Source organism: Mustela nivalis (assembly GCF_964662115.1).
Source record: "Mustela nivalis genome assembly, chromosome: 1".
Taxonomy (NCBI): domain Eukaryota; kingdom Metazoa; phylum Chordata; class Mammalia; order Carnivora; family Mustelidae; genus Mustela; species Mustela nivalis.
Window position 1 is genome coordinate 128,825,718 of NC_139020.1, and position 13,173 is coordinate 128,838,890.

Consider the following 13,173-nt stretch of genomic DNA (forward strand, 5'->3'; position numbering starts at 1 on the left):
AGTGTCAACCACCCTCCTTGGACACTTCTTGTTAGATGAATTAATGAATTTTCTTCATGATTTAAGTTGCTTCTGCTACTTGCACTTGAAAGCATCTTAAGTTGATTACTTGGTCCCTGCAGCTCTTGATAGGAGATCTGAGGAAAGGGTACTGGCTCTCCTCCAGATACAAGTACCAGGGGGTCTGAGTGTCTAAGGGTTTAGAATATGGAATAGTGAGCTTGGGAGGTGACCAGGACACAAGGACACAAGGTACTATAAACTTGGAATAAATAATATGTTCAAGAGAAACTTACCCAGTGACACCTAGACAAGGAGGAGTTTCAGATAACAATACACTGATAGCCCTCACATATATAAATATGTAAGCATGTAAATCAGCACTAATTATTTTAATAAAAAGGCAAACAATATGTTAGAAAACAGTTATGAGAATTGGCTGGCACCATTTCAATGAAATAATAAATTCTATATAATAGATCAGATACCACACTATTTGGCTAATTTGGTTAAGGTGTTACTTTACTAGCTTTCTGGTTATAGAAATAGTTCTAGCAAGAAAGTCTTGTCATATATCTAGTTAACAATCCTTTCCTTTGAAGCATATAAAAACCAAATCCAAGAAATAACAAGGTGACTATTAATACAGGCAACTTACATAAACCCCTTCTCCTAAAAAGTTCAGAGTAGCCTTTCATCTATAACTTCATATGTCCCACACCATGGCTCTAGGAGTGGTAGGTCCCTCTCATTTCTAAGTTTCCTGATGTCCAGAGAGATAAACGACCAGCTAAGATTAAATGATAGTTGTGCTCAAATACATGGCAGAGCTCCTGCTTCTGTCTCCTCTGTCAGGCCATTTTCTATATCCTTCAGTCTCCAGGACCACAGGAGGGTGAAGAGAAGTCTGTGAAAGCAGATGGAGCAAGTGTTTCTCAAGCTCTTAACCCAAAGTAGGACTATGGAAAAGATATGCACAATTTCACCTTCATCTTCCCTTAAGCACTTATCTTCATAGTTTCTGAAACCTGGGCTACCTCCCCACACATCTCTCCATCATCTGGCAGGGTCTCAGGGTGGACTACAAACTCTTCTTGCCAAAGCTACTGGCACAAGCAGTTAACTCCTTGGTGATGCATGGCCCAGATGGCCCCTGTTGGTGGTCTCCACCATGTGGCATCCATCCTAGACTATGAGGCACCTGGTTTCCTCACTGATGCCGTAGACTCTCAAGACCATGACCACCCTCTGTGTTGTAAGTGAGAGGTGGAGTCAGACCCCCTTCAAAAGTAGCTATTGCCAACACAGCAGGAGCTCCCTACACCTGGCACTGAGGGTAGGGGAGGCTCCTTGAAATAAAGGGACCTCAGGACATCCTTAAAAAGTAGGAACTGGGAGAAAGTAGGAAATCACCAGTAACACCACAGAGACCACAGCTTTTTTCTGCTTTTCCATCTTTGAGCCTGAGGTAGTATACCACCATCGCTCATCATGTTTACTGACCTGGATTTCCAGTAAGTCCTTCTCCTGAGAAACTCACTACATTTAAAATGAATTACTGATGTCACTTCTCAGGGAATATTGAGCCATTCTAGCACAATACCTCACAAGCTGGCAGGGAGACTGTGAGGGCTGCCAGGTGATGATGGCAGTCATCTTAGGGAAATTGCCCCCCCCCCCGTCTCCCCTCCACTGTGAAAGCACCAAAATCAGCAAGGCCTCAAGACCACCAGCAAATAGGCTTTCTGCAGAGAGGTTGCTCTGACCTTCATGCTAAAAAATCAAGGTTAATTGGACTCCTCCCTCTTTAACAGGAATGAGTGTGGTTTTTTGTATGTTGTTTGTTTTGTTTAATGCTTTCCAAATTAGTACTGGGGGTGGGGGGAAATGAGCAAGACATTGTCTCTGCCCCCAAGGAATTCCCTTATGCCCAATTCTGTGGCGTCCAAAGATGATGTTTCAAACATGAGCCAATTAATTGGACCAGAAAGAAGAAAGTCCCTCAAATACTGGACCAGCCTATGGAAGGTTGACAGAGTTAGTAAAGAGCTTTGAGCACAAACACTTTTAAAAAACTTAATCCCTCTGTACCAGAGGTTCAGGCCCACAGGGAGGAATGAGTTTTAGTGCTACATTCTCAAGATAGCTTATAGTGAACTGTGAATATATTCAGTTTTTGGCATCATTATTTATAAGTGCTTATGCCATATGCTATAGATTTAGCATATTATAAATGTATAAATAAACCAAATTAAAATAAGTACAGGATAGTTCCAAAGGAGTAAACAAAATCCTATTTCGTCTGTAACCTCATTTTTTAAGCTTTTTTAGGGTCTTCTTGATCTCCTTTGCTGGTGTATTGTATGAGTCAGGGTTCTCCAGAGAATCAGAACCAATAGGCTATAATATAGATATAGACTTAGATATAGATAGATATGGAGATTTATGATGAGGAATTGGCTCATACAATTATGGAGGCTGAGAAATTCCAGTCTGCAAGTGGGAGACCCAGGAAAGCTGGTAGCATTGGGTGTTGAGTGTGAGGAGTTCGTTATAGATCTTGGATATCTGAGTCTACAGACCTGAGAACTGGGGGAACCCATGGTCTAAGTCTCAGTCTGAGGACAAGATAAGTCCCAGCTCAAGGCAAGAAAACAGGGGCAAATTCCTCCTTTCTCTACCTTTTGTTCGATTCAGGCCTCCAAGAGATTAGATGGTGGCCAACCACAATGGAGAAGGCAATCTACATTACGCAGTTCAGATTCAAATACTAATCTCATCAGAAACACCCTTACAGACACATGCAGAAGCAATGTTTAATCTGGACACCCCATGGCCCACTCAAGTTGGCACAATTAAATATCACCTTCACTAAAATAATTTGCAACAGAGGAGCAAAACATAACTTCTTCAGATGTGTTGTTTTCAAGGCAATCTCTTCAAAATACATTTTAATATATACTATAGTCCATATTGGCTATGGTTTGAAAGATTTGATTTGAAAGCTAAATGAAGCATTGTGGTAGCTAAACTCCTGTTCCCAAATAGTCACACCTCTTGTGACTTGCAGTTAGTGTTCCTTCAGGAAGAATAAGCTCCCCTACTCTTCTGACATTGGGTTTGGTCATGTGACTTGCTCTGGTCAATAGTATGTGAGCAGATGGGGTGATTGTCATGTTTGAGCAGGACCTTTAAGAGCCATTGAGTGTTTCTGCTAACTCTCTTGCTTTTCTCTCTGCCATGATAAAAGCATATCCCACATGGGAGCTGCTCCTTCAGTTTCGATACTTGAATGACAGGAGAGGGAGAGCTGACTCACAGCTGATCTGTAGCAGCCAACATGTGACATGAGCAAGAAACTGGCATTGTAAGCCACTGAGATTAAAGTTTTTTGTTCATACAACATGACTTCTTGCAGCAGGAAGAGTTTTAGCATCTTGTTCTCAAGGTAGCTTTTAGTAAAACCAAATATTCTTAGCTTTATACATCATTATTTCTATATATCCATGCTATATGTTAACAGAATCATTCTTTTGGATTTAAATTGCTTAAGAACAGATAATTAAGACAGTTTTTTTAATTAATTATTTTTTTAAAATTTTAATTCCAGTATAGTTAACATATAGTATTCATTTCAGGTATACAATATAGTGATTCAACAATTCCTTGTATTACTCAGTGTTCATCAAAGTAAGTGCATTCTTAATTCCTATCATCTATTTCACCCATGCCCCACCCACCCACTTCCCCTCTGGTAATCATCAGTTTATGGAAGCAGAAAAGACCCCGAATCACTAAGGAAATGTTGAAAAAGAAAAACAAAGCTGGGGCATCATGTTACCTGATTTCAAGCTTTACTACAAAGCTTTGATCACTAAGACAGCATGCTGCTGGCACAATAACAGACACATATGGACAATGGAACAGAGTAGAGAGTAGACAGTCCAGATATACACCCTCAACTCTATGGCCAAATAGTCTTCAACAAAGCAGGAAAACATATCCAGGGGAAAAAAGATAGTTCTCTTCAATACATTGTGCTAGGAAAACTGGACAGCTATGTATAGAAGAATGAAACTCAACCATTCTCTTACACCATACACAAAGATAAACTCAAGATGGATGAAAGACCTCAACATGTGGCAGGAATCTACCAAAATCCTAGAGGAGAACATATGCAGTAACTTCTTTGACATTGACAGCAGCAACTTCATTCAAGACATGTCTCCAAAGGCAAAGGAAACAAAAGTGAAAATGAACTTTTGGGACTTCATCAAGATCAAAAGTTTTTGCACAGCAAAGGAAACAGTCAACAAAACAAAGAGGCAACCCACAGAATGGGAGAAGATATTGGCAAATGACATTACAGACAAAGGGCTGATATCCAAGATCTATAACGAACTCCTCACACTCAACACCCAAAAAGCAAATAACTATGTCAAAAAATGGTCAGAAGACATTAACAGACACTTCTCCAAAGAAGACTGACAAATGGTTAATAGACACATGAGAAAATGTTCATCATCATTAGCCATCACAGAAATTCAAATCAAAACAACATTGAGATACCAAATTACACCAGTTAGAATGGCCAAAATTAATAAGACAGTAAACAACAAGTGTTGGAGAGGATGTGGAGAAAGGGGAACCCTGTTACACTGTTGGTGGGAATGCAAGTTGGCACAGCCACTTCGGAAAACTGTGGAGATTCCTCAAAAAAATTAAAAATAGTGCTCTCCATATTTAAGAATCTGTTTCTTGGTTTGTCTCTCTCTCTCTCTGTCTTTTTTTTTTTTACCTTTGCTCCTTTGTTTAGTTTCTTAAATTCCACATATGAGTGAAATCATACGATCTTTGTCTTTTTCTCACTGGCTTATTTCCTTAGCATTATACTTTCTAGACCCACCATGTGGTTGCAAGTGGCAAGATTTCAATTCTTTTTATGGCTGAATAATATTCCACTGTGTACACATGCACACACACGCACATACACCACTTCTTCTTTATCCATTCATCTATCAATGGACACTTAGGTTGCTTCCATAATTTGGCTACTGTAAATAATACTGCAATAAACATAGAGATGCATGTATCCCTTTGAATTAGCATTTTTGTGTTCTCTGGGTAAATACTCAATAGCGCGATTACTGGATCATAGGGTAGTTCTATATTTAATTTTTTGAGGAACCTCCACACTGTCTTCCACAGTAGTTGTACCGGTTTGCATTCCTACCAACAGTGCATAAGGGTTCCTTTTTCCCCACATCCTCATCAACACTTATTATTTCTTGTGTTTTTGATTTTAGCCATTCTGACAGGTGTGAGGTGATATCTTACAGTGGGTTTGATCTGCATTTCTCTGATGATGAATGATATTGAGCATCTTTTCATGTGTCTGTTGGCCACCTGTATGTCTTTCTTTGGAGAAGTATTGGTTCAGGTCTTATGTTCATTTTTTAATTGGATTATTTGTTTTTGGAGTGTTGAGTTGTATAAACTCTTTATATATTCTGGATACTAACCCTTTATCAGATATGTCATAGGCAAATATTTTTTCCCATTCCATAGGTTACCTTTTAGTGTTGTCGGCAGAAGCTTTTTATTTTGAAGTATCCCAATAGTTTATTTTTGCTTTTATTTCCCTTGCCTCAAGAGACATAGCCAGAAAGATGTTACAGCTAATGTCAGAAAAATTACTGCCTGTGCTTTCACCTAGGATTTTTATGGTTTCAGGTCTCACATTTAGGTCCTTAATCCATGTTGAGTTTATTTTTGTGTATGATGAGGAAAGTGGTCCAGCTTCATTCCTTTGCATGTCACTGTCTAGTTTTCCCGACACCATTTGTTGAAGAGACTATGTTTTTCTCATTGGATATTCTTTTATCCTTTGTCAAAGATTAACTGATCATATAATTGTGGGCTTATTTCTGGGCTTTCTATTCTGTACTATTGATCTATGTTTATGTCAGTAACATATTGTTTTGATTACTACAGCTTTGTAATATAAATTGGAGTCTGTGATATCTCCAGCTTTGTTTTTCTTTTTCAAGATTGCTCTGGCTATTTGGGGTCTTCTATGGTTCCATACAAATTTAGAATTGTTTGTTATGGTTCTGTGAAAAAATGTTGTTGGTATTTTGACAGGCATTATGTTAAATGTGTAGATTGCACTGAACAGCACAGACCTTTTAACAATATTTGTTCTTCCAACCCATGAGCATGGAATGTCTTTCCATTTCTTTGTGTTTTCTTCAATTTCTTTTATCAGTGTTTTATAGTTTTCAGAGCACTGGTCTTCCACCTCTTTGGTTAGGTTTATTCCTAGGTATCTTATTTTGGGTACAACTATAAATGGGATTGTTTTCTTAATTTCTCTTTCTATTGCTTCATTAATGGTATATAGAAATGCAACAGATTCCCGTACATTGATTTTATATCCTTGACTTCACTGAATTCATTTATCAATTTTAGTAGTGTTTTAGTAGAGTCTTTGGGGTTTCTAATTATAGTATCATGTCATTTGCAAACAGTGAAAGTTTTACTTCTTCCTTACCAATTTGTATGTCCTTTATTTCTTTTTGTTGTCTGATTGCTGTGGCTAGGACTTCAAGCACTATGTTACATAAAAGTGGTGAAGTGAGGGGGGCGGCTGCCTGGGTGGCTCAGTTAAGTGTCCAACTCTTGGTTTCAGCTCAGGTCATGATCTCAGTCTCGTGAGATCAAGTGTGGAGCATCAGGCTCCGTGCTCAGCATGGAGTCTGCTTGAGATTCTCTTTCTCTGCCCTCGCCCCTGCTCATACTCATGCTCTCTCTCTCTCAAATAAATAAATTAAATCTTTTTTAAAAAGTGGTGAGAGTGGACATCCTTGTCTTATTCATGACCTTAGGGGAAAAGCTCTCAGTTTTTCACCATTGAGTACGACATTGGTGTTTCATATAAGGCCTTTATTACATTGAGGTATATTCCCTCTAAACCTACTTTATTAAGGGTTTTTATCATGAATCGATGTTGTTCTTTGTCCAATGCCTTTTCTGCCTCTATTGAAATGATCATATGGTTTTTATTCTTTCTCTTATTTTTTTTAAAGATTTCATTTATTTATTTGACAGACAGAGATCACAAGTAGGCAGAGAGGCAGGCAGAGAGAGATAGGAAAAAGCAGGCCCTCCCCCCCCCCCCCCCCCGCCAAGCAGAGAGCCCGACGTGGGACTCAATCCCATGGGACTCAATCCCAGGACCCTGAGACCACGACCCGAGCCAAAGGCAGAGGTTCAACCCACTGAGCCACCCAGGCGCCCCTCTTCTTATTCTTAGTGATGTGATGTATCACGCGGACTGATCTGAGAATACTGAACCACCAGTGCAACCCAAGAATAAATCCCACTTGATCGTGGTGAGTGACTTGTTTTAATGTAATGTTGGATTCAGTCTGCTAATATTTTGTTGAAGATTTTTGCATCTATGTTCATCAGAGATATTGGCCTGTAGTTGTCTTTTTTTGTTATGTCTTTATCTGGTTTTGGTATCAGGATAATGCTAGCCTAACAGAATGAATTTGGAAATTTTCCTTCCTTTTTTGGAAAAGTTTGAGAAGAATAGGTATTAACTCTTCTTTAAATGTTTGGTAAAACTCACCTATGAAGCTATCTGGTCCTGGACTTTTGTTTGTTAGGAGTTTTTTAATTACTGATTCAATTTCTTTGTAGGTAATTGGTCTGTTCAAATTTTCTATTTCTTCCTGCTTCTGTTTTGGTAGGTTATATGTTTCTAGGAATTTATCCATTTCTCCTATGTTGTCTAGGAGATAGTTTATTTTCTATAGGAGACATATTTAGAACTATACAAATTAAATACTGAAAACCAACAGAAGTTAAAAGTAGATGTCACACTTATGATCAAGAATAACACGTAGAATTTTTCCTTTTAAAAAGTATTCTGGAGATTGCTTGTGGTGAACAGAGTATAATGCATAAGTTTGTAGAATCATTATGTCGTATACCTGAAACTAATGTAACATTTTGTGTCAATTACATTCAAAAAAACCTCACAAAAACAGTCTAGAGAATTGATCAAGATAGTGATAACTACCTCCCTCTTTCCACCCAAACTCCAAGAAATATGAGAAATTTTTGAAGAGGAAATTCATAATAGTGCTAGAGAATAGTTACATATGGACAAGAATTTTCATAAAAGCTCTGAAAGAATGCAAAAAGAGGATCCCCAAACCCAAAACATATAGAAGAATGTTGCCTTTATATCCCTCTTCCCACAGCAGCAACCAACTCAATAATATGGCCTGTATGGTTCTTCTCACTTCCCCATCTTACTCACTCTCCCCACTGACGGGTGTCTGTTTCATGAAATCACCTCCTAGATAAATTTCTTACAACCCCCAGTTTTTGTTTCCAGGTTCTGATATTGGAGGAATTCAAACAAGTAAGTTTGGGTGTTTTCCCAGTATCTAGGGCCTCACTTGTAACTAAGTAACTTCCTTCTTCCTTCCTCCCTTCTTTTTGCTTTCCTTCCCTCTCTCCCTCCCTCTCCTTCCTTCTTTTCCCCTCTCTCTCCCTCTTTCCCTGTCTCATTCTCTTTCCATAGTTCACCCAAGATATTCACCATTAAACTCAGCACCATTGCTTCAAATACCTTTCCAATTTCTCACTCACCCTTGGGTGATGAAACTTGGGTTCATCCTTGACCTTCTCTTATCACATCCCATATATCCATGTAATTTCAACTCTCATTTGAGCTTATCAATTTAACTGTGATCCTTCCATGTCCTGCTCACTATTATCATATCGTTTCAGGTCCTACAACCTCATGCAAAGATATTATAAAAGGTTTCAGACTGATATTCTGAGTTCCCTTCTCTCCCCTCTATAATTTATCACCAATCTTCCTGAAGTTCTGATCATAGTTCCACTCAAAATGTTTCTGTGGCATTATTAACTTTATAACAAAATAAAGCCATTTTTAACTTCATGTCAACCTACCTTACCTCACACCTTCATTCATGTACCCCAAGAGCCATTCCAACTGAACTACTCATCATTCACTCTAAAAGTACCATGATTTCTCAGCCCTGTGCCTTTGCTAACTCTGTTCCTTAATCCTGGAAAGCTCAGACTCATCTTTCACCTTATTCAAAACCTACATTGGGTCTAATGTCATTTCTTCCAAGACCTTCATTAATTTTCCCAAGTAGCATTATTATCCTTTTTCTGACCTCCCTCTTCTGATCTCTAGCACTTAAAGTATACTTTTCTTGGTGTTTTTGTCACTTTTTTAAAAATTGAGGTATAATTTACATTAAAATACATAAATCTTAAATTTGATGAATTTATCACCTTTGTAATCATCCATTTGGGTCAAGATATAGAACACTTCCAGCATCCCAGAAGATTCTTTGTGCCCCCTTCCCGTCAAAATCCCCTTCAAAGGTTAATCTCTCTTCTGAGATTGGGTTAATTTCAGATTAGTTTTGCCTGTTTTTGAATTTGATGTGAATGGAATCACACAGCATGCACTCTTCTGCATTTGGCTTCTTTCACCCATCATGTCTCTGAGAGTCATCCAGTCAGGCATATCAGTTATATGTTCTTCTTTTACTGCAGAGTAGTATTCCATTATAAGACTATACCACAACTTATTTAACCGTTCTATTCTAAATGGACAATTCTCAGTGTTTTAGCTATTACAAATAACACTGCTACAGAATTTTGTGCATGTCTCTAGCAAGAGACAGGTGCTCATTTTTCATCTCAGGAAAAGAATTACTAGGTCACAGGGTATTTGAATGTTAGGTTTGGAAATATTTTTCTAAAGCTATTATACCAGCAATGTTAAGTTTCAGTAGCTCCAATTCCTTATCAGCACTGTTTTTATTAGAGGGTTTTTTTTTTTGTTTTTGTTTTGTTTCATTTGCCCTTCTGGTGGCTATGCTTTCATTTCTACATTAAGTTACAACCACAAACAACAATGCTTAGAGAGCACTTACCAGATTGCAAACTTTTTAAATGTATAACATCTCAATGCATATTCCCTATAGTCCTATAAGAAGGAAGGGAGAGTCTTATTATTATCCCTATTTTATAGATGAGAAAACAAAGGTTCAGAGAGGCTCAGCAGCTTGCCCCGGGCTATAAAATATGTAGCAGAAACTCTGCAGCTGGTATAGCCACTAGGCTATAGGGTTTATAGTTATTTGGGTACTTTTTTTTTCTTTTTTATGCGGGGCTCGATCCCAGAACCCTGAGATCATGACCTGAGCTGAAGGCAGAGGCTTAACCCACTGAACCATCCAAGTGCTCCTTGGGTACATGTTTTATCTCTGCTAGTTTACTAACAGCTCTTGAAGGTTAGGCCTTATTTTTAATTATCTCTAATTAATAAATGAATAAATGAACTTAGGTATAAAATTGAAATTTCTCTGTCTAAACAGAAAACCTTTACAATAATTGGTTCCAATAACATAATAAATAAGCACCATCACTTATTACCTGAATCACAAAGGAGAGTATTTCAAGAACACAGATACACAAATATCCATTTAGCTCTATTTAATGCATTTCTTAAAATGCTGAAGAATTAAAAAAATATTCTAATCCTCTCTTTGAAGGATTATTTTAAACTCATTTACTTGAACTATTGAACACACCACGTTTATTGCAAATGTTTGGGTTCCTAAATCAACTAGATTTCAGTTTTATATATTTGACCTAGAACACAGAACTTGTTACTTTTATATGTGAAGGTGATATATACATATGTAACATATACATATTTATATTTTTTTATGTATTAGCTAACAAACATGCTATAAAATAGTAAAGGAAAGAAAATAAATTCCAATATAGCTGTATACACATATATCCTACATTTGGCAGCTTTGGGTAGTATATTAACAGATTATTTGTTATTCTTTTATCACTGTTTCTTAGATTGCTCTGAATTGTCAAAAAATTAGAGCCTATCTGTATCATCCAGCATGTGTTTAGAAGATACATGGCAAAGCTCAGTATCATCTGGTTACTGAGGAAAAACAGGCAACACATTTAAGCTATCTGACATCCATGGACAGCCACACCTTGATGTACTCTCTAAATTTCAACCCTCGTTCAAGAACAATGTTGTACACAATCCTAAACTGAAAGATGTACTATGGACATCTCATAATATCTACATTTGTCTCTGTATCCTCATCTTTTCAAATGTGGTCATACCATGTTATGGGTCTCTAAAACATCCAAAAATTATTACTTTTGACCTATGGAAAATACAATTAAGAGTATTTTTTTAATTTTTTTTTTACAATTAAAAGTTTTAAAATACATGTTGAAGGCAGAGATTATAATTGCAAATTACAGACAACTGAACTCATAAAACATACTTTGACCTTCTCTATCAGATATTTCATGTCAAGACTGACTTTTGGTCTGTTTCTCTGAGGCCCAAGAGTATCTTCTGCCTCAATCACTTAGCTTCTGCTGGGATGTGACACTTACACATTCTAAATTCATTCCATGAAATTCATTTAGAGCATGCTAGGTATTAATAGCTCAAGCCTGTTGAAAGATATAATAAATGCATAGCATGCAAAAGGTATCTGAGAATTGCTTACAATCACAGGATATGATCAGATATATGAAAATATGTTCAAGACAAGTTTCTGTCTTGTATTCAATGCCAACTTGATTTCTAGAACAACAAAAAATGACTGTTCAAGTAAATCTTCTATACTGAATCATTCAACAGTTTCCTCATGGAAAAGCATATTGTGTAGCTGTTTAACTATAGTCATTTACCTCTGGACTTGCTTCCTTTCAGTTCCACTCCCAGAAATTCATTTTTCAAGTTCAGACATGACTGTCAAAATCGTGTCCATCAGTAAAAAATGCACATACCTTTCATGCATGTAGTCAACTCCTAGTAACAGCTGGATAAACCATTCTATTATTTGACTTTCCAGAAAGGTTTTGCCAGCTTCCTTATATTCCTGAATTTTACAGTCCAGATCACGGCCCTGAAACACAACAGCATAATTTTTCATATTTTTCCTTCAGTTACGATTTTAAAATCAAGTTCTTTATACAACAGTTAACACACAGCAGTGACTATTTATCACAAGAAAGTGAGTATGTACTGCCACGCTGGAACTTATAGTCTCTCCTTGACCAAACTCTAGCCAGTCTCCTCTGAGCCCTCTTCTCAAATAGGCCTCAACCTTGGGTTAGAAACACTTGAGCACACTTCTAATAACTCAAGGCCACATCCCTAGGGTGACACTAGCCTCTCTTAAAGTGTCTGCCTGAGAAGACTTATGGTTGCCACAAGAATTTATTATTTGTTGCAGCCCACACCTCTGTCCTGGTATCTGTGAAAGGGTAGGGGCCTCACTTGAATTAATGCCAGTTAGCTAGCCCAGACACACATGAACCAACCCCTTTTCTGCTTTCTGTTCTTTTTCTCTTCCCTGACTCTGCTCAGGCCCCCACCTTTTTCCCCCTTCTTCCAGTCTCCATTTTCATGGTCCAGTCCCCTATGCACTTATCAAAATACACGCACAACCAGAAAGAGCTCAGGTCTATCCCCGACGGGCAGATACCGAATAAACTCTGTCTTTACCATTTTAAGTAATGCCCACTGTGTTAATCTTTGACATCATTCAAGGACAAAAGCTCTTCTAAAGGGTGTTATTTTTATTACATTATTTAAATATTACCTAAAAATTATTTTCGTTACATTATATTATATCACATATTTACATGTACCCACATAAAACTAAGAATGACTTTCCTTATACTTAAAATTTTATATAACTGTAGAAGCCTGACATATATACAAAGTAAAAATATAAATCCAGTAAAACTCAAATAAATGATATTAATTTAATATAACGTGATGATGTTCTGGTGAAACTATATCAGTCCTTACATTATAAATATGGCACTGGATACTCGAATTTGATTCTTTTCAGTTTGGCATGTCCAGACTAACGTGTGTCTTGGGATGACTTAACTTTCTTTTTGTCTATTTAACTACAGAAAAATTCCCAGGAATACAGCAATGGTTGATTTATGTGGATTCCAAACACATCATTTAAACATTTAGTCAGTCTGTCCTCCCACTCACCGATGATGGAGTAATACTTGGTGCCAAAAATGAATCATGAG

General features: G+C 37.4%; 1 protein-coding gene across 9 annotated transcripts in view; it reads right to left on the reverse strand.

Moving 5' to 3' along the window:
• NEK11 (NIMA related kinase 11) overlaps nt 1-13,173 on the reverse strand; it is a 248,879-nt gene that overhangs the window by 168,787 nt on the left and 66,919 nt on the right. For 8 of the 9 annotated variants that reach the window (XM_082684325.1, XM_082684317.1, XM_082684318.1 and 5 more), the window contains one exon: nt 11,905-12,023. In XM_082684325.1, the coding sequence (XP_082540451.1) occupies nt 11,905-11,915 (11 nt within the window). In that variant the 5' untranslated portion in view covers nt 11,916-12,023. Of the gene's footprint in view, nt 1-11,904; nt 12,024-13,173 lie in introns of those variants that run through there. The other variant, XM_082684324.1, reaches the window with a different exon arrangement.